Raw genomic sequence first — 25,018 nt, 5'->3', positions numbered from 1 at the left:
AAAGGGCTGAAGGGCAGACGAGGGAGCCGAGGGTCTCCAACGTGACTTTTAAAGTTACCGAGTACTAGACTCAGCAGTGCCCACAGTGATGGCTACCAACATCAAAGACCAAACTGTAATTTGCCTGTTTGTTTATCATACTGTGGACCTTCCAAGGCATCTCTGCGGAACATCACTTTACGGCGACATCCCCAGTCACTGAACCCCCGGGCAGAACAACGATGCAGCCACAACACAGCAACTCTGACGGAATCAAGGGCAGCTACATCACCACACGCAACTCACGTCTCCGCGCACGGGCCCTGCACACTAGCATGTTGGATCCGTGTTGTGACCTATGAACCATGTGATGTGTTCAGAGCTGAGAATGGTGCTTGGCCCCAGGGAAAATTGGTCCGGCCTGGTAATTGCTAGCAGGCATTAAAGTAATGAGGAGCAGAGGGGGAGGGGAAAGTAGCACCCCTTCCTTGGTAGCTGGTGCAGGAAGAACTGCTCCTCCAACTCCCGTTTCAGCTAACGTACCCACTGACTGCTCGCTATTGTCTGGAGAGATCCCATAGAGTTCTGCATGTCTCATTAGCAAAGAAACTCTTTCTGACTGGTATTCCCTGACAGAGGAGAAGCTAGTCCATTGCCCTCCTCCCCACCTGTCCTGGCCAAGCTACCTGAAGTTGTCATAGTGTTAAATACTTGAGTGGGGGAGGGACACGAATGTCAATGTCACACTTAAGAGAGTAGGAAATCCACGGGCCCTTTCAAAGAACCCGAGATGCCCAGGCCAGAAGGCACCATTAGGATCATCTAGGCTGACTGCTTGCATAACACAGGCTGGAGAACTTCACCTAGTGTTTCGTGCATTAACCCCATAACTTCTGATTGAACTAAAATGGACCATTTTTTTCAGATCAGTTTCAGAGCAGCCATGATATAGGAGAACAGAGCAGAAGCATCAGGCTTTGACACAAAGGGTATAATGGACAAGAGGTAGGGACTGCAGACCCCTATGATGGAAGGGCAAAAATAACCCCTCTGTGCCTTCAAAGAGTCTCGAGAATAGTTAAGACGGGAGTTTAAAGAGTGTCCCATGACAGAATTATCTTTAGTGGGAAAATCCAATACAAGATTATCTTCTGTGTTATTATCTCAGCCTGTTGGTTTTATACCTCCAATGGGGTTAATAAACTTATCCTTCAGAGAACTAGACTTTTGCTCAGAGGAAGAAAACCTGTGCAAAAGTAGCAAGTGCTGAAGGAAATATTACAGTTCCCCTTGTATTCAGCATTGCAGCAAAATGTCTGGAGTCTTCCCACTAGGAAGTCAAGAGTCAGCATAAGCCCCTTTTCAAGGAAAACACTTAAGCCTTCTCAGGATTTAAAAGCTTCCATCTTTCTAAACCTGTGCCCAGGCCAAACCAGAATGCAGTGTGTTGGGGGCAGGCTGGCTGTTAGCTAAGACAGCTCACTCCAGGCAGGGAAGTTGGATTATTTAGAACAACAGTGCTCCACAGGAAAACCTCTGGAAATATTGCACATATGTTCACTGTAATTGGTATATGAGAGAACACCAAAACCGTCCACTGATACTGGAATTACACCTCACTCGGTATCACTTCCTGCCTCTGTACTGAAATCTTTCTAATACATGTGTTACCTAGTCCTAAAGTTAAATTCTGTCCTCAGTTACAGAGGTAGCGATCAGGATTTAAATCAGTATAACAGTGTAGAATTTGGGCTGACACTTTGCAAAGTAGAGAGATGTGAAAAAGCAGGTGGAATTTTGTTTTCGGATAAATATTTCAGAAATTTTAAAATTGTGTCATTTTGGGTGTGTATGTGTGAGTGTGTTTCACCTGCCTCGCTTTTAGATCAGCCCACATTCCAGTCATCAGAATTACATGGCCCATTATACAGAAATTCTCAAATGTCTGTTGCCAATCTGAAACTGCCATTATCCCTCCAAATCTCTATTTGTTCAAAATCGGGTTTAGCTTTTGAGCGGGCAGTTTGGTTGGATTACTTCCAATGGATCAGCTAGATAAAACAGGTCAGATAATCAGACAGGTAGATGTGTAGATAGGAAGAGAGATAGAATGAAGGCTGGGCAAACAGAAAGATAGGCACAGACAGACATAGGAGACAGACACCCTGGCTTGATGACTTTAGCATAAAATGAGTATTAAAGAGACACATTTAAAAAAAACTTTGGAAGGGAGAATTATAAACTCTAAGGACACTGGTTGTTCTTGGTCAATGTTTATTACTCTCCTCTTGTTAATTCTGCTTTGGGTACGGCCAGTCCCTTGCTTCGTAAAACTTCTTCAGCCCCTGGAGATTGACAGGTGGAAAGTACGGCCCGATTCTCTTTCGAATCCACCATTTCCCTTCGCTGGCATGTTTGCCTCCAGGTTGGCTAAATTTGTACTTGAAGTGCTCTCCTCTGATCCACCTTTGAATAAAATAAAGCACACAGGGCGGTTAGAAGGAGGTTCGAGGCAAATATGTGCCAACGCTGCCACAGTGACGTTTGCGATACGGACACTTGTCTTCTAGGCACTGGCCCAAGCCCCACCAATATCCATCAGGAAGCAATGGCTTTGGATCCAACCTAGGCAGTGAGGACCTATAGGAGAAAGGCCTCAGATCCCATTCATAATCCCCCAGAGCAAGGGTTCTCAAAAGCCTTCACACTGTGGACCACAGCTAAATACAGAGATTGTCCTGAGGACACTTCCTGTCCAACTCACATTGCTGGGCTTCTATCTCCCCTTCTATTTGCCATTGCCCTGTCTCCTCTTCCTTTCCCGTTCACGGTCACACCAAGCTCCTTCACTCCTATGCACCATCACAGACGATCCACGCAGCAACTGCAGAAGTTGCTTACATGGTAAAGCAACATTAGGAAAGTAGCGATATATTTTTAGCTCCTTTCAGTGCAAGTTAGGAGGAGGAGCCACCACCTTCTAACCAGCCAGTGCTCAATGGACCTGAGTTGCAGAACATCTGCCACAGAGTAGGCCTACACTGGAGCTGGAGCTGCAATTTCCAGCGCAGGTGGATACACTAATGCTAGCTCTGACCGAGCGAGTGTGATAAAAAGAGATGTGAGGCGGTGGCAGTGTGAGCAGCAGGACAGGTTAACCCCGTCTAAAACCCTAGGTACATAGTTGGGCAGCTTGCCTGTTCCACCACCATGGCTACTCTTCTTTCTTGCGACCTAGCTCGACCTGGGTGGACACGTACCCGTGGAGTCATGCTATAAAACACTGATTCTTTTTCCTCCTCAAGAAAACAGTTTGCGATGAAAACAAGGAACTTTTGGTTGATCCCCCAAGTTATTCTCATCAATGAAAACATTTCATGACAACAGCCCCCAAGCATCGCTTCACCCTAACCCCACCAGCTCCTGTTCCTTTTGCTCCACAGCTTATTAGAGAGGCTAAGAGCGCATCTGTTTTCTGACCGCCCTGGCAGTCGATGGAAAAGTAGATTTTTTAAAAGTGCAGAAAGAAGTATTCATCAGTCAAGCAAAACACATTTGGAGGCTGCACAGGGCATTTTGTTCTAGAGTTTTGGTTTATACAAACCCCTTTCTCCCACCCGTTGATATAGGGCATGCTGACAAGAGAGAGAACAACCCCGCAGCCCTTCGGAGTTGAAGTCCCTATTTGCAGAGTGCACGACAGTATTTGCTGGATAAGTTCATAAAATAACCGGCAGTAAAAAACGTCAAAGGCACGTCAGTGCTCATTTAAAACTGCTCTGCTTCACTACTAAAATACAAACCTGGCTACTGAGCAGGGCAGCTGCCTGTTTCTATCACCGGGGCTTGGGCTGCTATAAAGTCAGTTCCTACTGCTAAAGCAATCAAGAAGGCTGCGCTATATCTGCCATTCAGCTTTCATTATGGTGTGTTCACTCTAGTCCAAGGCTCTCAAACATGAAGCTCAGTTTTCAGCAAAAGACCGAGAAGGAACCGAGCTTAATTTAAAAGAAAGGGTGTGCTGTGATCAAGCCTGGAACATCTCAGCTCAAGCCCTGATTGGCGCCCAGGTGACAGGCAATGGGTAATAAATAAATGCTCCTATTAAAGTATAACAGCAACATGGAGCTATCGCTAATACCTCTCTCTGCATCTGGCCACCATGGTTTGCCAATATCGGTCTCTCTTGTTTATTTTTCTAACTTAAAAAAAAAAAGAACAAAACACAATCAAAGAGCTTGATTCTCTGCTCCATTTGAGAGCAAGCAAGCACATATGTTTGTGTGCACGTGTGGGGTAGCACAAGGAGCTGGTTGTGACTCCCTGATTCAGGGAGGGCCAAGCCCATTGCATGTTAGAGCTGCCCCTGGGTTGCTCTAACTTAAGCCACTGACACAAGGTCCTTATGCCAGGGGAAGATCAGGTGGAACGGAGCTCCAGCATGCCACCTTCCTTCACCGCCCCTCCTATGTCATGTCACCTCCTTCCGCTTACACTGGGAGGCGGGGGGCTGGAACAGGACACAGCAGAGCTGCACTTGCCATGATCCATTGGCAGAGAGCTCCCTAGCACAGGGTGAATACTTCATTGCCCATCTCGTGCCAGTTTGAGGCGGCTTTGCACTGCTCACAGGGTGCAAAGTGACTTAGCGGCCAAGAAAATCTGGCCCCTAATTTGCCACATTGCACCTAATGAGTCCATGCAACCCTGCATGCCTATCATCACTGGACCTTGCCTTCCCTTCCTCACTCCCTTCATGGATTTTTTACACTCACTTGCCACCTCTTCATTTAGGGTATGTCTACACGGTCATCAGGAGGCGTGATTGCAGCCCGTGGGGATGTACCCAAGCTAGCTCAAGTAACGGCAGCATGGATGGTGGCCGCTCAGGTTTCTACCCAGGATCCTGGGTGAACTTCATTGCTATTGTTACTCGAGCTAGCTAGATCAACGCTAGCTCAGGTACCTGGACACGTGCTGCAGTTAGAGCTCCCGATTGCAGAGCAGACGTTAGATTGAGCTCTTTAAGCTGGGGAGGTGTCTCCCTGTGTGTTCAGGGCCTAGATACACCCCAGAATATGCCTCCTCTCACTGCAGAAAGAGCCCCCCGCATCTCTGCACACCAAAGGGTAGGATGCAGCCCTTAAAGGCTCCCGTCACTTAAGTGTTTACAAGGCCTTACGCATCGAAGAGATTCCTTTTATACAATGCAAAATAGACCTCGTAGGATTGCAGAGCAACAGCCTTTGCTTAAGTTGGATGCTTGGAAAGTTGGACACTAGGGTCTTATCTAAAGTGGAATCCTCCGAAGCGGCCCACACCACCCCCTCCTCTTCCTCAAATCCCCCACGTCGGCCCTTTAGGATGTCACCCATCCAGTGTCACGATGGGGACTTGAGCTGTCAGGCTCAGCGGTCGGAGCAGGGGCGGGTCAGAACCAAAGGTCAGGAGTCCAAGAGAGAGCTGAGAAGCAGCAGGTCCATCACGACAACGGGCAGGGGAGTCCACCTTGTGGCACAGACACTTCCTGGAACTCCTGGGCTTAAATAGGGTGCTTGGACCAATCAGGGGCCCAAGGGAAGCTGTCAGTTTGGCTATCCGAGGCGGTACTTCCTGTGGTGTTTATCTCCACCGGCTGTATATGATAATGCACACAGTCCCAGCACGGTTGCTGGCTAGCAGCTCAGAGGTGGAGGCCATTCCACACCCCGCAGACCTGGCGAACCTCATGTCCAGTCACTCTGAACCAGGCTGCGCTATAATTGATGGTGTGCCTTGCAGGGGTCCGAGTGGGTTTTAGCTGTGCATTGGCCCGGCTGGGGACCCCAGCTCTGCACACTTCAGTGGGAGGCTCCTGGGTAATTGCTTTTAATAGGTAAAATATTCACCACTCCTCACGCTCAGTGCCGCAGATTGGGCCGCGTTTGCTGTCGCACAGAAACCTGGGTTGTATCATTGTAAATGCTAACCCACAGCTGCTGTTTTAATTATATTCAAGAGAATTTGGGGTTTTGGTTTTTTTTTTTAAGGCTGGTAAAAGTCAACTGGGGGCTGAAGTGTTACTCCCAGAGTGTTTACTTCGCAGGAGCAGAAAATTTCCTGTTAATAATTAGAACATTACTAACCATCTAAGTTTACATGGGCCCAGGCTGCCTGCAGGCTCCTGTCTGAGATACTTATAGATGTGAAAGTTGTGCTGCTTGATTGCTTTTTTGATTCTGAAACGTATCCAATCTTCCAGAAAAGACTTAATTGTTTGGTACTGGCCATCCAGGGCAGGGTGCTGTGTTTCCAGCTGCCATGAATCCAGCTGGCCCCTTCACTGACCACTCTTGTGCCATATCTCTCAGGGAAGCTGCAGCAAATACTAGCAGATCAGATCTGCAAAACGGGGCTGGAAAAAAAATCCGCCTAGAAGAGTTTATCCCACAAGCCCTGGGATGGACTCCATGGAGCAAGGGGCTTGTGTCACCATCGCATTGCATGAGACAGTGTGGTCTAGTGGATAGCACACTGGAGAGGCGTGAGTTGAGTCCTGGCTCTGTCAGTGACCTGCTGGATGAGTGTGGGCAAGTTACCTCCCCTCTCTGAACCTCTTTTCCTCACCCACCCTCTGTCTTGGCACTTCAGATGGTAACTTTTTGGGAGAGGGGCTATTTCACACACTGTGTCTGCACCGAATCTAGCACACTGAGGTCTTGATCTCAAATGGGGTCTCTAGGCACTACTGTAATATAAATAAAAAATACTAGATAGTATGCCACAAACACCAATCTTTGCAAAATCCCCGGGTGACAGGAAATCATGATAATCCCTTTTACACATGGGAAATTGAGTCACAGAGAGATTGAGTGACTTGGTCAAGGTCACACAGGAAGCCTGTGGCAGAGAGGGCTCCCAGGTCCCACCGTTCATTTCTCTAACTACAAAGCCATCCTTCCCTTAGACATGCTGGCTGTTGGACGAGCCCTTTGGAATGAAAACTTCCCCGTCCCTTCCAAATGGGCTGGCCTGCCCAGTTTAAATAATATCTATCATCTGATGTGGCATGATCTTTCCCATATGTCGCCTGTCTATTAAAATGTTTGCTATCAAAGGGATCGGCCTGTAAAACTAGAACCGTGTGAGCATTCAGGCAACCGCACACAATTAAAGCTGCATTTTTGTGGCAGAAAGCTTGCGTCTGAATACATTTCAAGCTCTTAAATGGAGAGTCTAAATAACTCTGCAAAACCCCTCCAAAACCAACAAAAAAACCCAGCCAAGCCCACTCTCTTCCACCAAAGCTCTACCTGAATCTGGGCTCAGGCAACACAAGTGGGATTTTCCAAAGAGGCTAAGTGATTTAGGAGCACAATTCTCACTAACTCTCAACAGGAGGTGGACTCCTAAGTCACGGAGGGGCTTTTGAAAATTCCACCCCAGATGCCTTCTGGCTGAGCTCTCTCAAAGGCACCTAAGGATTTGAGTGCCTAACTCCCTTAGGCAGCTTTGGGAATCCCAGCGTGTCCTTTTTTCTCTCTTTGGGATGGGCTCGATCTGCACCGCTCCTCCTCAATCCCTCCTTTCTATCTCCCCTCTCCTTCCAAGTGACCAGGTTATGGCAATTCTCCCTCTGGCAGAGGTGGGCTGGTTCTTCTGAAGCCAGTCAGTACCACCCTGAGTGCCCCAAGAAAGATAACAAGTGCCCCTCCCCTCCCAGATGATGAACACATGGTTTCTGCACAGCTCCTCTCCTCGGACTCGTGCTCAGTTATGAGCCACAGATCGCCACCTGCCTTCATGGGGGATGAATTTAAAAATGAAGGAGTGGACCATGATCAGATCTGGTTCTGTCCAGTCAAGAGGATATGTTGCCATCTAGCATAGAGATACCATAGCGGGACGGGATATGGCCGAGAGTGCCTTCAAAACACTCCAGGGTTAGAGATAGACAATGGGCAATAGTTTGGTCTCATGGATAATCATTTGTCAATGGTCACTAAAATGGGCGGAAGAAAACCACACAGATCCCTCCGATATGGTATCTTGGAGGATAAATTCCAAGCTGTTGGTTAGCAAATGGAAACCCGGCCATTGTTTTATTTTCCCTAGGGGAGTTCCATGATGGGTGAAGATGTAGTTTTATCATGGAGCCATTGCAGTGAATGCAGCGTTTAGGTTGTTAGGCATGAAGCATGATAAACCTCATTCCAACCTACCAATTTAATAAAAACCCCAAAAACCAAACAAAAAGAAACATTTCTGATTGAAATTTCTGCTTACTATTAGGGCAGAGGAGATTTTTTTTCCCCATCCAGGGATGTTGAGAACAATTGGACAAGCCAAAAAAATGGTGATTTGTCACTTTTCATAAAGTCTTTATTTTTTGTGGGAGTGGCTAAGGTATCTCTTTAAAACTTCACATTTGTTTTATACATGTTTCCATAATGAGCCCAGGTGCACCAAACAATTCTTTGCTGAGGAGGGCTGGAAGATGCTGCTTTATGGATCACAGAAATTAAGCCAGGTGTCTCAGCCAAGCTTCCCTCCTTTCTCGAAACAGACACGTTGGTTTTCAGAGTTTACAAACTGTGCAGGCTGTGACTTTGGAGTCTGTAATCTCCTTAAACCAAAGCTATTCACTTTATAGAGCCTGGCTGTGTCTGCAAAGCTACTAAATTCCTTGACCCAAACTGTGTGCATTACAGAGTTGACCTTGTCTCTTGAGTCTACAAGGTCAGCAAGCTGGAAGCATTATTCTGGTCATTAAGGACCCGCTATGGCCCTTACACAGCTAAAAATTCAGAGGCTGCAGTAGCCTGCCTATGCCTGAGGATCCACAAATGTCAGAGGAAATACCTGCTAATGTAGGGTATAATAATATCTGAGTTCTTCCTTTGTGCAGTTTACAAGCTCTTCTGCTAAAGCAGCGGTATACCGTAGGACCTCCAGAGTCATTATCATAGAAGATCAGGGTTGGAAGGGACCTCAGGAGGTCATCTAGTCCAACCCCCTGCTTAGAGCAGGACCAATCCCCAGACAGATTTTTGTCCCAGATCCCTAAATGGCCCCCTTGAGGGCTGAACTCACAACCCTGGGTTGAGCAGGCCAATTCTCAAACCACTAAGCTCTCTCTCCCGCCCCCAAATTCAGTGCCATGGAATTTAAATGCTGTGGAGACGACACAGCAGGGATTGTAACACCTGTGAATCTCTCTCTTCCAGGCTCACAGATCTAAAAGCTGTTGGACTTCATACTTACTGTGAATCCTGTGTTTCAGGGCTCACAGCGGTAAAGTTCCACTCCAGTAAGGCGCTGGATTTATAATCTAGCTGGTTGCCTCATTCCAGGGTTTACAGAATTTGCCAGCTCCTCTGGTAGGATGAATAATCATTATTGCGAGTTACTCATGCTGCAGGGTTCAGAGAGTGAACACGTTCTTCCAGTAACGTGGCAAAAGAATCAATACCCCCGAGTCCATCATCTTAGGGCTCACAGAGTTTACAAGCCTCAAATGCAGACCTGCAGTGCTTGTAACTCAAGCAAATTTCACACATGCACGGTGCCTGCAGATACTGAAACCGTCAAGGACCATCGCTCTTTTTACCGGAGTTCTCACGCATCAGACTCACACAAGCCAATGGGCTTTTAAGGTTCCATTCGAAAAACAGCTAATGTTCCTGGAACTTAGGAGCTCTGGAGACACACCCAGGAGAGACTGCAAATTCTGAGACCGATAGTTTCGGTTCACACAAATGACTGGTTTTGCTGGCAAAACCAGAACGTACCTAGGACCCTAGGAACTTAATATTCTGCTGGCAAAACCAGTAGAGCTCGTGGACTCCATGGAACCAACAATCTGGGTTCAAGGAACTTGCTAGCTTCAAGGATGCCGCTGATGGCAGCTCTGAGTTCAGCTAGACAAATAACCAGCTGCCATGGATATCAGCCAGGTACTTTGAGAGCTTTGCCGTTCATTTCAGAGCTGTCAGCTGGGACTCCCTTTGTTAGCCACCTGACCCCCTTTAAAGCTCCTCCCGGCTGCCTGTCAATCAACTGGGAGAATGTGTCTTCATGTCCCAGACCTAGAGATGGCACCAGCTGTCTCCTCGGTGTTGTCCTGGCAGCGGGGAGAAGTCAGGCAGAAGAAGCTTGACACAGGACTCTCTGTGGTTGGGTGGAGGAATAGCCCCTTCAGTCTATACACAGGCTTCTACACCTGCCAGATCCTTGGCCTTTTTGGCATGCTGTGCTTTCTAATTAATAAATTTTCAGGTCACTCTTACTGCTTTTAAAAGGAACATAAAAATATGAGCGCACAAGCGCAATATGCCACCCTTGTCTATTAATCCACTTCGCCCTCAGAGAATATCTAGCCTAGTGAATATGCCACATTTGAAACACAAGGGAAAACGATGCGTTTCTTAGTAACGATAGAAACATAAAAGATGACGACAGCTGGGGCACTGATCCACCAATAGGCTTATCAGCTAGAAGGGACCAACCCAATCAGCTAATCTAACCTCTTGTACATCGCACACAGAACCTCACCCACCCACTCCTGTAATAGACCCCTAACCTCTGGCTGAGTTACTGACGTCCTCAAATCTTGATTTAAAGACTTCAAGTTACAGAGAATCCACCATTTACTCTAATTGAAACCTGCAAGTGACCTGTGCCCCATGCTACAGAGGAAGGTGAAAAAAAACAGAGTCTTTACCAATCTGACCTGGGGGGAAATTCCTTCCTGACCTCAAATATGGTGACGAGTTGGACCCTGAGCACGTCAGCAAGACCCCCCAGCCAGACAGCCAGGAAAGAATTCTGTAGTAACTCAAAGTCCTCTCCATCTGTCCCATCTCCAGCCACAGGCAATATTTGCTACTTGCAGATGCCACATGCCTTTGTAGGCAGTCATATCATACCATCCCCTCCATAAACTTATCAAGCTCAGTTGTGAAGCTGTTAGATATTCTGCCCCCACAGCTCCCCTGGGAAGGCTGTACCAGAACTTTACGCCTCTGATGGTTAGAAACACCCAAAGCCCTCTTCTAATCACAAGAAATTGACTGCAAGGATGAGCCTTGCTCACTGCTCCAGAGCAAGGAGAAAATCCCCACTAAGGTCACGAGGAAACTAAATACAGTACTTTCTCATACTTTAAAAAGAGACTAACAACATGGGCGAATATACACACTGAGGAAAAGCTGATCAACTCTCAGCTCTGAAGCATGAGAGGTGCAGGGGTCAAGAAGGAAATTCTCTCTTACAAATATCGCTTTCCATGATTTACCAAGTGAAGAATGGTTCTGGGTTATTTTTGCCTCTCTCTGAAGCATCAGGTGTTAGCTACTGCCAAAAGGTGGGAAACCAGAGTGCATGGACTAACAACTGGATCCAGTTTTGCAAAGGTAATGTCCTTTAAGAGATCCCCCCAAAGAACCGCAATTTATCAAACCACCAGGACAAAATAATGAAATGAACGGCAAGCAACAGATGAGAGCCAGCTAAGGTGAGTCAGACGTGGTCTTTGGGAGATGCAGAACTCTCTATGTTATTTTATTCCAGTGACAACAACAGTTCATAAAATGCAGAACATGGACTAACAGACTACCACTGTCAGATTCACTCTGTAAAAGCATCCAGAATTAAAAATCCAAACGGCCGAATGGTAGAAGATCAATCAGTATCTCAGTAATGACGACTGAAATGAGAGGCTCAACATAGCCACCCAAACAGGAACCCACTGGAAATCAAACTAATAGCTGCAACAGTACAATGACCCATGCATAATGCACGCTCCTGCCTTTCTGTGCAAGCACACACACTCTATCATCCCTGCCCGCCCTCAGTCCATGAAATCATGTGGCCTTGGAGGGAGGAGGGAAAGGCTAAAAATAATAAGCATTATTTCTTAAATCAATATTCTACAACTCATCCTGCCAGATGCCCAGTAGCAGCTGTGCCGTAGCACTTTTAAGATTCTATCATATATCAGCCTATTATGACATCTTCCAACTGTATGTGTTAAAAATTAGCAGCAATATTCAAGTTGTTACCGATCAAGGCCTAAATCTCCCAGACAGCTGTAATTAGTTCCAGAGGGTGCAGCTGTCTCCCTGTAACAGCTGAGAGTTTTTGGAGGGAAAAAAACAGGAACGGTGTTTTCTGATGGAATTAATGGCCTGACAGGGCACACGGGGGTGGAGAAAAGAAACCAAAACACGAATCTTCTTTTCATTTTGTTTTTTTATCTCAAAGTTTCCTACTCAGTTGTAAATCAGGGAGTATGCCATGCTGGAAAGTATAAATTTATCAAATCAGCAGAGCCTCCATCATAGGTTTTCTTGCTTATTCTAGGCCTGTTAGCAAGAGAGATCATAAATTAATCTTGGATCGAAAGCCATTTAGAAAATAATGGCAGTTTTATAGGTTATTTTCCTTCTTCCACTGCCTCCTTTTTATCTAAGGTACTTCTGTGGCTGCTATTACCATAGTGTCTGAGCGCTTCAGAGTCTTTAATGTATTTAACCTCACAAAGCTGCTGGGAGGCAGGACAGAGCCATTATCCCCATTGTACAGATAGGGAAACGGAGGCTCCGAGAGACCAAGGGACCTGCCCACGGTCACGCAGGAAGGGAGCAAGGAATGGAACCCAGTTCTCTCAAGTCCCAGGCTAGTACACTAACCAATAGACCATACCTCCTCTCCGAGAAGAACATAGATGGGATGCAGCCATTAAGCTAGTGTTTTCGAAGGTAAGGGGTGCGCTCTTGGGGCCGGGGAGGCAGATGAAGAACTAGCTGGAGGGTTGCAGAATGGGCTTTGTGCTGCCCAGCTAGTATGTCAAGACTGAAGGAGGACGTGATTGGTTTTACTTTCCCAAAATGGGTCTCGGCTCTCAAAATTTTGGGAACATTAAGCATAGCTACTGGCTGCATATGGGCAGTCTCCTGCACCATGCACAGCTCTGCCAAAGTCAGGGATTCACAGATTATAAAGCCACCAAGGGACCCACTTAGGATCGTGTATCCTGACCTCCTGCACAGGCCACAGAATTCCGGCCAGTGATTCTACCACCTTCATCTACTTGCGGTTAAACTAGAGCATTTCTAGTGTCAGCGGGACGCTGGATGGGTGCAGGCGTCTGTCCACGTGGATCCAGTGCAGGACCTAGGCGATAGTTTGTCTGAGGCTCTGAAAGAAGTGACATTACTCAACCTAGAATGTTTGTGACTCTCAGGAGGTTAGGTGTTGAATGCATGTGGGGTGACCCGATGCCCTGATATTATTGGGACTGTCCCGATATTAGGGGCTTTGTCTGATATAGGCAACTATTACCCCTCCCCGCAAATAAAAGTGTCCTGATTTTTCACACTTGCTATCTGGTCACCCCAAATGCATGCTGACAACTAACTCAGAGAAGCCAATGGTGACAAGGGGTCTGCTCTCCTTTCTCATGTTCTTGCTTAATTCAAAAGGGATGCACAAGAGTTACTATAAGAGCAGGTTACAAAGGCAGAAAAATGACAGCCTGAGCATAAATAAGACATGCAGCTATGGGGGCAGAACATAGATACAAAGGGAAGCAAACCTCCGCCCCACTATGAGATGATTACCAGCAATGGCCAAAAAGGAATAGTACAATATTGCACTAGCTGGATGCATCTTTGAGAGTTTTCCTAGTAAATTCTGGGTATTTACTGGAGATGGTTGGAAACCAGAATTTTTCATCCTGCTGGAAATTCGGACATTTCAAATTGTGTTTTTGTTCCTGGAAAGCTGACACAAAAATTCCAAACAAACCTTCGATTTGGAAATATCGAAACATTTCATTTGGATAATGTCAAAATGTTTCATTTTGATAATGTTGAAACATTACATGATAGAAATTAAACCTAATATATAGATTTAACTGGGTCTTTATATTAATATTTTAACATAACTGAAAAGTCAAAACAAAATGAATTGAAATAAGGAAGTTGAAATGAAACATTTAACCTTATCAATATGAAACAAGAAAGTCAAAATGATTTGTTTTGATTTTTTGGTTGAAAATTTAGTTGAAATTGATATGTTCTCACAACACACTTTGCTTTTGACCAAATTGCATTTTTTCGATGAAAAACTATGTTGAATTTTTTTGACAAGTTCTACTAGAGATGGGGGAAGCTGTGGCTTGAGTTTATTCGGACTGACTTCCTCCATACGTTCAGCGTTAACGTTGTGTATTTCACATGCACCCAGAGATTTTATAATGGCCAAGTTTTTCCAAATCACAGTATCAATCAAGTAAATGTAAAATGGAAGAATTATCATGAGAGACACGGCAAAACTCAGAGTGAACTTGTACATGTGCAAGGTCTTTCCCTAGTCCAGAGTATGCCAGATGTTCCTTCAGTCTGACGGGGAGAGCCCCATGAAATACCTGCACAGTTCCTCCTCTTTACTTGAGAAGAACTCCATTATATACTTGTACTCTTCGCCCCCACTCCTATCACAGGGAACGGGTGTTAGATTTGCAGTGCCCCCCCAATCCATGGGGTGACGGGATGATTCCGTAACACACCTATAACCTCTCTCTTATTTCTATTGGAGAGAAGCTGATGGCATCTTTGTCACCTTCCCAACAATCCCAGTGAAGAGCTCCTCAAAAACCTCAACAATTAGAGCTACATTGTGCAACTAAGCAAGAAACACAATAGATTTCTCTGAGCAATTAAATCATGGGCCTGCCTCCTCCCACCTTTTCCCAAAAGGTACAAACGCCGGTCATCTGAAATTATTGGCTTTGATTAATTTCATTTGGTAACAGTCATGCCTCCTGGACTCGGCAGTCTCACCACCTTTTTCAGCCACTTGCTTCACAGGTTTCCAGTAGCCACTTCATTTTCACATATGCTACAAATGTACTCCATTTGCCAGTGTGAACGAGTCCGTGAAATAGGATCCATATAATGTTTTTGGTTATTTCCCCTCTATATGTCTTTGCCTCAACTAACGGCCAGAAACAAAGAGCTATTGACTCTAAGGCCTGATCTTCACTTGGAGAAAAAAACAGGGTGTTCTTATCTTGCATTAGCTAATACTTGGTAACTAACACGAGGTAAATTCCTATTGAAGACAAAGCAGTTTATGGTTTTCATACAAGTTATCAGGTCAAGAAATATCTCAAGATCTCCCATAGTCTTTACCTCAACCTGCTAACTCATGTGAAAACTACAAACTACTCCATCCTCCCTAAGGGTACATCTACACTGCATGCTTCTCTCAGCAGCACATAGAGGACACGTGTGTAGCCCCTCTAGCATGGGTATAATCAGCCATCTAGATGGTGAGGCATGGCCTAGGCAAGTAAAGACATGCCTGTGCCTGGGTCTGTATCGGAGAACATACCCTACATGGCTCTCTACTTGTTCAAGCTGTGTTTCTCCCTCTATGCTGCTATTTCTAGCCATGTCGTGTCCCACGGCTTCTTGACTGCTGGAACATTTCTCTGCGGCAGGAAAGACTTTGGCAGCATGGAAAGACTCTCTCAGGGAGGGAAGCAGCGGCTAAAAAGGGTTTGCCAGATCCCCGGTGCTGGAGCTCTTCCCCACTGCAGTGAAAGGCTCTGGCAGTGGAGAAAGGCTCCGGCAGCTCCAGTGCCGTTCATTGACATGTGACACAGCTTGCTTTTCACTGCAGCGGGTAGCTACACACAGCCTACATGCTGCAAACACTGGCATGCAGTGTAGATACTGCCTAAGAGCTTACCTCATATCAGATACAATGTCAGCTAACACACAAGATATGTCTTAAATGGAGCTATCCCGATGTATGCCCACTGAGGATCTGGTCCATATACATTAAGTCCTGAGGCTACTAAGGACACAGAAAATAAAACAGATGAAACACGAACAATACATAATACTAACCTCTAATGCTCTTCTAGTCAAATAATATCAGATTAAAAGATATTGCCTATAGGAATAAAATTGGATGTCAGGGTCTAGTTTTTTAAATTGTGTGTTGAGGCTTCATCAACCAAAGTTTACAATGACTGGATAAAACTCAAATGAAAACCCACAGGTTTCCAAGCAAGTGGGTCTAAGAAATAAAAAAAGAGGGGCTTGTCATTTGAAAAGTTTCACATGAGAGTCACTGAATATTTACATTCAGAAATGGAAACAATTGTTGGATCTTTCTGTAAGCAAAATCCATTTTTGGTTGTAGTTCTGTTTCCATGACGGTATGTTAAAACACGAATTCATTTCTTAGCTGAAATCCTACCATTTAGAGTTAAGACGGCAAATGTTTTATGAACTATCCACTGAACAATAATATTTTGTACATCTACATTCCAATAACATCACTTTGCTTGAAGTAAAGTTTCACACTCAATTAGGCTGCACATTCAACAATGCACTCATTTTTAATCAGTCACCTGTTTCTCATTTTACATTTATCACACTTGAAAAAATACTATAATTTTCAGAGTTGTAAAGAAACCTACAAACTTTGGTCTCAGAAATTTCATTTTGAAGGCATTAACTCATTTTGAAAGTCCCTTGGCTATTCGAGGTGTAGAGTTTCCATTAGCAGAATAAACTCTATGGAGTATGAAACTTAATGTTCTTATGGAAAACAGTCCCTTTCCCTAATTATTTAGTCTAGCAGGGAATGAAAATAATTAAATCTCAAAATTCCCTTTAGAATGGGGGGAAAATAGTAGGAAAATTAGATTTTTTCCACCCAGCTACTGAAGTGGAACAGAACCTTGGTGGGCAGGATAATTAGCTGTAAGGTGGGGAGAGAAGGTGTGTTAAAGATTTGTAGCAGTCAGATGTAGGCAGGAGCGTATGGGTTAGTAGATGCCCTCAGTCTATGCATTGACTGTGGAAATCATTGGAGCCTATGAGGCCAAAAAAATTATCTTTCGTTTTTAACTATTGCTGTCAATGTTCAAATTAAGCTTTTGTGGGGGAAAAAAATGTTTGTAAAACCAATAAATTAACTAGGGGTTTTTCAAAAGTGGCTAGTAATTTACAGTGCCTGAGTGTTTTGTGCCCAGTTTGAGACACTTTAAAGCGGCCTGACTGACAGCGGGTGGGTGCTCAGCATTTCCTGAAAAATCAGACCTTGTCAAGAAGTCTCAAGAACCCCAAAATGGCAACAAGCAATGTCACTAGCAACTTCTTAAACATCTTGTCCAATATGAAATGGAGTATTATTAGTATTTTACTTACAAGTTCTGCTTGGATTTATGGAGTATTATTAGTATTTTACTTACAAGTTCTGCTTGGATTTAAAGGGGCACAAGCCAGTTTAAAAACATATATTTAAAAGAAAATCATGACTTGTGTTACACCACTAATAATACATAAGATGATTACAACTGAGAGAATTAAAGGAATATGTGTTTAATTATTTCAATTCTTTCCCCCTTCAGTTCACCCGGTTGAAAACAGATTAGTCAGTTTCTGGTAAATTTCACTCTCAGGTTCTCCTGTTCCAGCAGGTTTGGGTCTCCATCCAAACTGCACAGGTAATCCCACAGATCCATGGGCAGCCCCACTGAGTTCAACGAGACTATGGGTGCAAGAGTCCAGCCACGTTGGTTCAGGTGCAGGATCAGGGATTTAGGAAGCGAGAGATATGGGGCAATGTTTAAATCCAGACAAAAACTTGGCTAACTTTGAAATTAAAGAAGGAAAGAAATGCAAAAGTTTTAGACTACACTGGTATAAAACTGGTGTCACTCAGTGATGAATCAAGACTGTGTTCTACAAGATATAGAGGACCATCTATTCAACAGATGGCATCAAAGCAGTTATAAAATCACATTCAGGACCCATTGGTGAAACAAAACCATCTGCATCATAATATCCAACCTAGGATGCATCCTTACACTTAATATGTACTGACCATCACAGAAGAGTTTACAGAAGTAAGAGAGATGCTAACGCCGATAATGGTTTCGTTTTTTTAAATACATAAATCTTCTATTTTCTCACCTTCTGCAGAACACCGTAACTGATCACAGCCTGGAAAAACTTAATATTAACCAAACCACATCTCAGTTATTCTCTTGTTTCTAAACTCACCTTGCACTCGGTTACGTGTTTGTTTGTTTTTTAACATGATGAGGCTGAAAAGTGCATGACAGATGCAAACAGGCAGCTCGTGTTTTATGAACATGCTACAAGGCAAGAAACAACGTATTTCTCCTTGATTTTTAAGTTGTTACTGCTTGTTGTTAGAGGAGTTTTTGGTGTATAATAGGAACAATGTTTATTGCACTGGGGGTATCCTGGCAATAAACAGCTTTTGGGATTATCAAACACTTTGGCTGTTTAATCAACTGCAAGAGCTGTTTATTGCCCACAGCTGTCAGACAGTAACAACTTTCGCTTGCTGCCAACAGGGGCGCCTGATTCAAGCCAGTGTCTAAGGGCTCCAGATTCTGTTAGCAACTCCCCGAGGCAGCCAGCCTTCAGGACTTTTTAAAAAAGGAACCATGCTGGAGAACTCAAAGGGTATGTTTACACTGCAAAGAAAGCCCTGGGGCATGGGTTGCGGCTGGCACAGGTCAGCTGACCTGGGCTCGTGGGGCTGTACCATTGCATTGTAGATGTTCTGGCACCTGGGCTTTGAAGCCACATGGGGGAGGGCGTGTCCCAAATGTTGACACTGTGATGTTATAACCCTGCAAGCTTGAGTCAGCTGACCCCTCTCAGTCAGCTCTGAGCCTTGGTGCCGTGGGTTTTTTATCCCAGTGTAGACCATACGGCTAAAGCTCAACATTCAGACTCTCCGCAAATGGAGTCTGCTGAGATCAGGGTTGGAAATCCACCTGCAGAAACCAGGCCTGGTGAGCTGGGCTGCCGCCCAGTCCTCTGGTGGCTGTTATCCCAGCTCATTCTTGCCAATTGTGCATTAACATGAATTCAGGCCCATCCCCCGGCGACTTCTCCCCGTGGCCTCTGCAGAGGTATCCCTGGGAGACCAGCTAGTCTCTGTGCCCCTGCGCAGCCCAGATACAGGACTCAATGGTGGGGGTGTGGGGGTGTCTTTGATGGGTAGGGCAATTTCCGGCAATCCCCTTGAAAAACCCTTGTTGAATGAAGGGTAAGTATCTTTGGAGTCCAAAGGTTATGGATGACGACAAGACAACACTGAACCACGTGGCAGACAGGAACGGTGTTTTGGGACAATACATGCAAAGTGGAATTGCTGGGAAATATCTAGAGAGAGGTGAATGCAAATGCCCTCCGCCAGGTATGCAAACCGTCAACCTTTCGAAGCTACACCCTGAGGAGAGACCCGCTGCCTGCTGATTGCCTGTTCCGGAAGGCTGGAGATCAAAGGCCCAAGCTATATATTGAACCAGGCTGATCTGCTCAGCTTATTCTGAACTGAGGCTGTTACCAACTTTGAACCACAGAAAACCCCCTTGGTAGGGTTTGAAGGACGGACTCCTGCCAGAGCCCCCACTGGAGCTGAGGGCGGGTGGGGTGATCTCTGGTAAGCTTATTAGCATGTGTTTAGGTTCTTTTATTGTCTTTAATAGGTTTTCTCTGTAATGCTTTCCCCTTAATAATAGATGTGTGTTAAAAAGAGCAATGTGGTAACTTGGAACCGCTGGCAATGCACTGTTCACAGCCTTCAAAGAGAAAGCAATGTGCTGGGCCAGTCAGGCAGTCTGGCTTGCTGGCAATAGCATAGTGTAGGGCAGGGAACTGTGTAGCCTGGAAAAACTCCAGTCACGAGGGAGTGGGACACGCAGAGAGGTGACGGCTGAGGATCTAGGAGCCTAGAATGGGTGCCTTTGCTGCACCACAGAGAGGAAATACTGAACTGTGAGAGGGCCCTCTGCACCAGGGTGAGTTTCACCCCTCCTGCATTATCAGACAGTTGGCAACATGCCCTGTGCTATTAATTAGCATAAGAAGCTGCTCAAATAGATACCGAGCCCAGTGCCGCAGTCCGGTTTTGCTCAAGGAACATCTAGTAGATCAGAGTGAAAGTTCACAAAAAGCCAAGGAGTGACGGGGTAACCAAATTACACCAGAGAACTGGCTTCACATTCTACTCCCCGTTCCTTTTAATACCGCCCAGGGAGACTAGCTGGGCAGGCGACATAAGTGATCTGTTCCTCATTTGTAAAGCTAATGCAGGCAGGGCTAATCAGAGCCGAGAAACCCTCACTAAACATTATTAAAGTTGTATCATTCAGCGGCAAGGGACACCCTGATATATCCCAGTGTGCCTTTTGCCGGAAGCTCCCCAAGAACCCCCTTGGATTACATCCAACATGTAATTATTTTGGTGTAACAGATCTATTGATTGTGTAACTGAACAAACTGTGATATTACCCAATAATACGCCTCGCACAATAAACTGGAATTTATGGGAACTCTGTTAGGCTTCAGAGTCTCCTGGCTATGGGTAATACTCCTTGCACTACGTATCGTAAGAGCCTGGTTCTCAACAGTAGGGCACTGTCTCTCGGTTTGCTTTGCATTGCTAGTGGGAAGGAAAGGTCAGAGGCTCCAAAGAGAATAAATGTGTATTTCCAAGCCATGACCCGTCTTCCATGGAAAGTCCTGGATTTTAATGGCTGGAGGGTGATGTGGCCACACTAAAGTTGAATCCATGTTCTGGGTTTTGCTAGGTGAGTAGATAATTTGGTAAAATCAAATCTGAATTTGGTCAGTCTGCCTGAAAATCTTCTATAGCACCTGTCCATGCAGTATCTAAGCATCATCTGGCTGAATCAGATCAGCAGAGCAAGGTGTCTGAAGGATTTTAGGAAAACAGAAGACCCCCTGATATGAGGAAGCTCTGGTTTATGTTGGTGGGAATTGCACTTAAGTAAAATCGCTTGACAGCCCTAATTTTATATATATATATATACACACACACACACGCACCCCTCTACCCCGATATAACGCTGTCCTCGGGAGCCAAAAAATCTTACCATGTTATAGGTTAAACCGCATTATATCGAACTTGCTTTGATCTGCTCTAGCACGCAGCCCTGCCCCCTGGAGCGCTGCTTTACCGCGTTATATCCAAATTCGTGTTATATCTGGTGGCGTTATATCGGGGTAGAGGTGTATTATATATAACCATACATATATATATCTATAGGTAATAGAAGAACAGAGTTTGGTATTCTGATGGACAGTCTTAGGAAGCGCTAAGTCCCTTCTCAGATAATGTGGGGTTCTCTGTGTTAGCACGAGAAAAGCACGAGATCTCCTTCACAAGAACGTTTAGTTCACGTAGGTGTTGTGAATCTGTTTAATGCACTTTGACAGCATCAGAGTATGAGCGAAGGGCCACATACTATTATTAAAGCTGACAGAAAATATTCAGCCAATTATTTTTTTTTTTAAGAAGATTTTTTTTTTAAATGTGCCTTTTGTAGCGATTTTTCAGGTTTTGGCTGCTGGTTTTCGGTTTTTCAATGAAGCCCCAAAATTCCAACAAAACCAAATATTTCTGCAGGAAAATAAATCATCGATCGTTCTATTATTTCAACGGCCACCGGACATGGGATTCTTGCTCTGACCACGCAAAGCGATGCTGGTGGGATGGTGTAAAGCTCACAGGCTGCAGCAACAGCCAAGATTCCTGTGCAAGGGAAGCGCTGCTTGTCCCTTGATGCAAGTACCTGGGAACTGTCTCTACCTAAGGATGGCTGACCTACTATGAGTCAGCCCAAGGAGCAGTAGGAAGGAGGTGAAGGTGTTTAAATTTGCATTTAAAGGTCTTAAAAGGAGTGTAAATTTTTCAGCAGCCACTGCTCTACTGAAGGGGTAACCAGTGTCCCATGAAATAAAATGCACACTAAAAAGATACAATGTTTACACCTCCAAGCTATAAAGAAGCATATTGTAGATGGAGTCTGGATACACCTGTCACCTTTATAGAAACAGCTTACCTTGGTGGTGCCTGGCCCTCGAATGGATTGAACGCTATCAGTGACAACGCCGCCTCTTCACTGGCCAGCAGCTTTCCAGCCAAGTGGATTATCCATTCATTCTGTTCGTAGGTCTGGTGGAAGAGGAGTATGTGGGGAGGAGAGAAAAACAAAACAAAAGAGTTAGCCTACTGGACAGAGAATAGATATTAAGGAATCTCATGTGCTCTCTACCAGCGGCTGGACTTGCTGTGGCAAGCTGGAAACCTTCGGCGTTTGTACTCAGCAGATCTGCCCGGTTTGTCAAAGCTAAGCCAGTAAGCCTTGTACTAAACTCACCTCACCCAGAAGTGATTCCTTGCTTGTTGCTATATGGGCCCAGCATGGTGCTGCTGCTTTGTGAAGATCTGTAGCACCTTATTAGCTGCCACAAGTAACAGCATGAATCATTGTGGTCTCCTATTGTGCTCAAGGGACTTAAAAGCAAAAAAGGCAGCCTAAGAATTATGTAGTTAAATGCATAATAGCCTATACATAGTCTTGGAGACTAGAATCTGTGTGACAGAAGGGAATATTGGCTGGTACACTGGGGCTTACCCCCATCCTCTTTCTGAAACCATGGATTCTTAAATGCCACAGGGGCTGCCTTGCTAGACAGCGGGCTTATTTGAACTTTTTGTCGGAAGGGTGCATCTCTGATAGCGCAGCACTCCCCCTTAACATTTTGTATGTCTCTGTGTCGTGTATAGCTATGAAGCCAACACCTGACACTGTTGCACAACCGTGTTGCATTACAGAACACAAGCTATATGAGGATTGTATAATATAAATAAGAAGACAGCATCCACTGCCCTCAGAGACTTCAGAAGAAGGTTCATTCTGAAGAGTGGTTTTATCTCTCTCCCTTTTCTCCCATCTTTAACACGGTGGTTTCGAATTTGTGGCCTTTGCACAAGAAGTGAGTTTTGAAGGAGAGGATGTGTGCTTGGCACATCATACAGAATCTCTAGTGCCAGCTGTAATTTCAAACATGTGTGTGGGGTAAACATTGGACAGCTTCACACAGCATGTTTAAACAAATTCAGCGCATCTAGATGGGGCTACGCAATCTCTCCAAGGGAAATTTATATTGAATACTTCCTCTATGTCGGCAGTAAGCAGAAAACACCTTAAGAAAATTTTGCATATAGAAAAGAGAGAACATCCTGTCTCACAGGGGCAAGAAGGTCCCCACGCACATGAACTAGATTCAGAGTTAAGTGACACTGAAATGGTGGCGTCATACCTAAAAGGGTTACGGTTGCCTTTTCATAGCACAAAAGCATGCAGCAGTGTCAGGAAAATGCAAAGATATCAGACTTACAAAATCCTAGTTTTTGATGGTGACAAAAGCACCTGCCTTCTCATTGAACGTACTGGCTCTACAGCCACACCAAAGCTAACAACAGACAACAGATCCGTAAGTAGGTATAGATTTCAGAGTCCAAGCAGTAACATGCCTGCCTCCTCTTTGCCCATCCCTGCTTTTATTATGAGAGACGATCAGATAATACTTAGCACTCAACCATCCCTTAGCTGAAGATCTCAAATTGCTTTATAAAAGGGTGGTTCAGCCTGTCTCCGACAGCATCCCGAGCCAGATACTTCAGAAGAAAGTGGAAAAATCCTTGAAACAGCAATTATGGAATAACCTACCCATGGGGAAGTTTCTTCCTAATCCCCATCAGTTAGTGATTGGATTATGCCTGGAATCATGAAGGTTTCCATCTATTACACATCACATCCTGTCTTATATAGCTGGAGATGTTACTATTTATATAAATATCAAATTCTTTTTCAGCTCCTAAAATCACGGCTTCAATCATATCTGGTAGCAGTGAGTTCCACTGGCTAATGGTGTGCCATGTGAAAAAAAATCCTTTTATCATTTTTAAATGTGTTGCTTTTTTTATTTAATTGGCTGTTGCCTTTCTCTGGTATTAGGAGAGAGGGAAAACAGGAGCACCTGCCTGAAGTACCTTCTCTGAAACGCTCATTTTGCACACCTCTTCCATGTCACCTCTTATTCTCTTTCATTTATACCCATTTGCTGACCAATGTACAATTTACATCCTTATTTAAATGATCACTGAATTTGGCTCACTGATTTCAAGGGGGTTGCACCCACTCACTGCGAGTGGCAGAATCTGACCCTCTCTATTTATCTCCTTCTCTGAAATAATGAAGCTTGTGTATTTCATATGGATATCCAGCACATCTCTATAAAGAGCATTTCACCTATCCGTGGTTTTATCAGCTTTATTGTTCCATAAAAAGACTTTTATACACGTGTATCCAAATGGATGTTTCAAGCAAGCAGTAGGGGACACTGTGGGAAAGCTAAACCCAGCAGCTGTACCTGCAAGACTGTGATTAACACAGAGCATCAATAAAAGGCAAATCTTTTGTAATGGCAAAGTTTGTTATTTCCGTTGCTATGGAAAACACAGAGAGAACTGAGTGGCTGGAACACACCGAATATGGATGGCAGGCCGTTCAAACAGCGGCAGATCCTTTTGGGGTTTTGTCCCATGCTCATCTCAGCTGAGGGTAAAACCACAGCATTTTACACCAACAAGTTTTCAAAAAAAGGTCACCCCCCCCCAACCATCTCTCTGATTTTATCTTGCACACATTTCATTTCACCCGATCGGCCGGCTCAAACACTATGGTCAACCCCAAGTGTTCAAAAACCATGAGCAAACCATGAGAATTTAATAAATAATATCGTCAGGTAGTTTTTAAAACCTGAAATGCACAAACGCAGGTCTCTCTGTCGGCTGCTTGAGTATAAACTCTCCTTACCTGCTTGTAACACCTGCCATGGGGCGGGGGGGGAGGCGCTGCCATTCTATCCCCTCCCCCCATGTCCATCCTTCTCCCTTATCATTAACCTTTCTCCTTGTCTCCAGCCCCACACACCTACTCTCTTCCCCTACTCACATTCCCCCTCCACATGCTTCCAGTCTCCTGTCCCCAGCCCCACCTCCTACATTCCCCATAGACTAACACCTGACATTCCCACTGCCCCCACATTCCCTGGCACCCCCTGGTCATGTGCCCTTCTTCTGTCAGACTCCTGTACCCCCCGACAGCCCACTGCACCCA

General features: G+C 45.0%; 1 protein-coding gene across 3 annotated transcripts in view; it reads right to left on the bottom strand.

Moving 5' to 3' along the window:
• Positions 1-2,215: 2,215 nt before the first annotated feature.
• LMF1 (lipase maturation factor 1) overlaps positions 2,216-25,018 on the bottom strand; it is a 328,947-nt gene continuing 306,144 nt past the window's right edge. For 2 of the 3 annotated variants that reach the window (XM_044980874.1, XM_044980875.1), the window contains 2 exons: positions 21,893-22,005; positions 2,216-2,445 (listed from right to left, as the gene is read on the bottom strand). In XM_044980874.1, the coding sequence (XP_044836809.1) occupies positions 2,271-2,445; positions 21,893-22,005 (288 nt within the window). In that variant the 3' untranslated portion in view covers positions 2,216-2,270. The remainder of the gene's footprint in view (positions 2,446-21,892; positions 22,006-25,018) is intronic. The other variant, XM_044980876.1, reaches the window with a different exon arrangement.

Source organism: Mauremys mutica, chromosome 11 (genome assembly GCF_020497125.1).
Source record: "Mauremys mutica isolate MM-2020 ecotype Southern chromosome 11, ASM2049712v1, whole genome shotgun sequence".
Taxonomy (NCBI): Eukaryota; Metazoa; Chordata; order Testudines; family Geoemydidae; genus Mauremys; species Mauremys mutica.
This window is presented reverse-complemented; position numbering and strand designations above follow the sequence as displayed.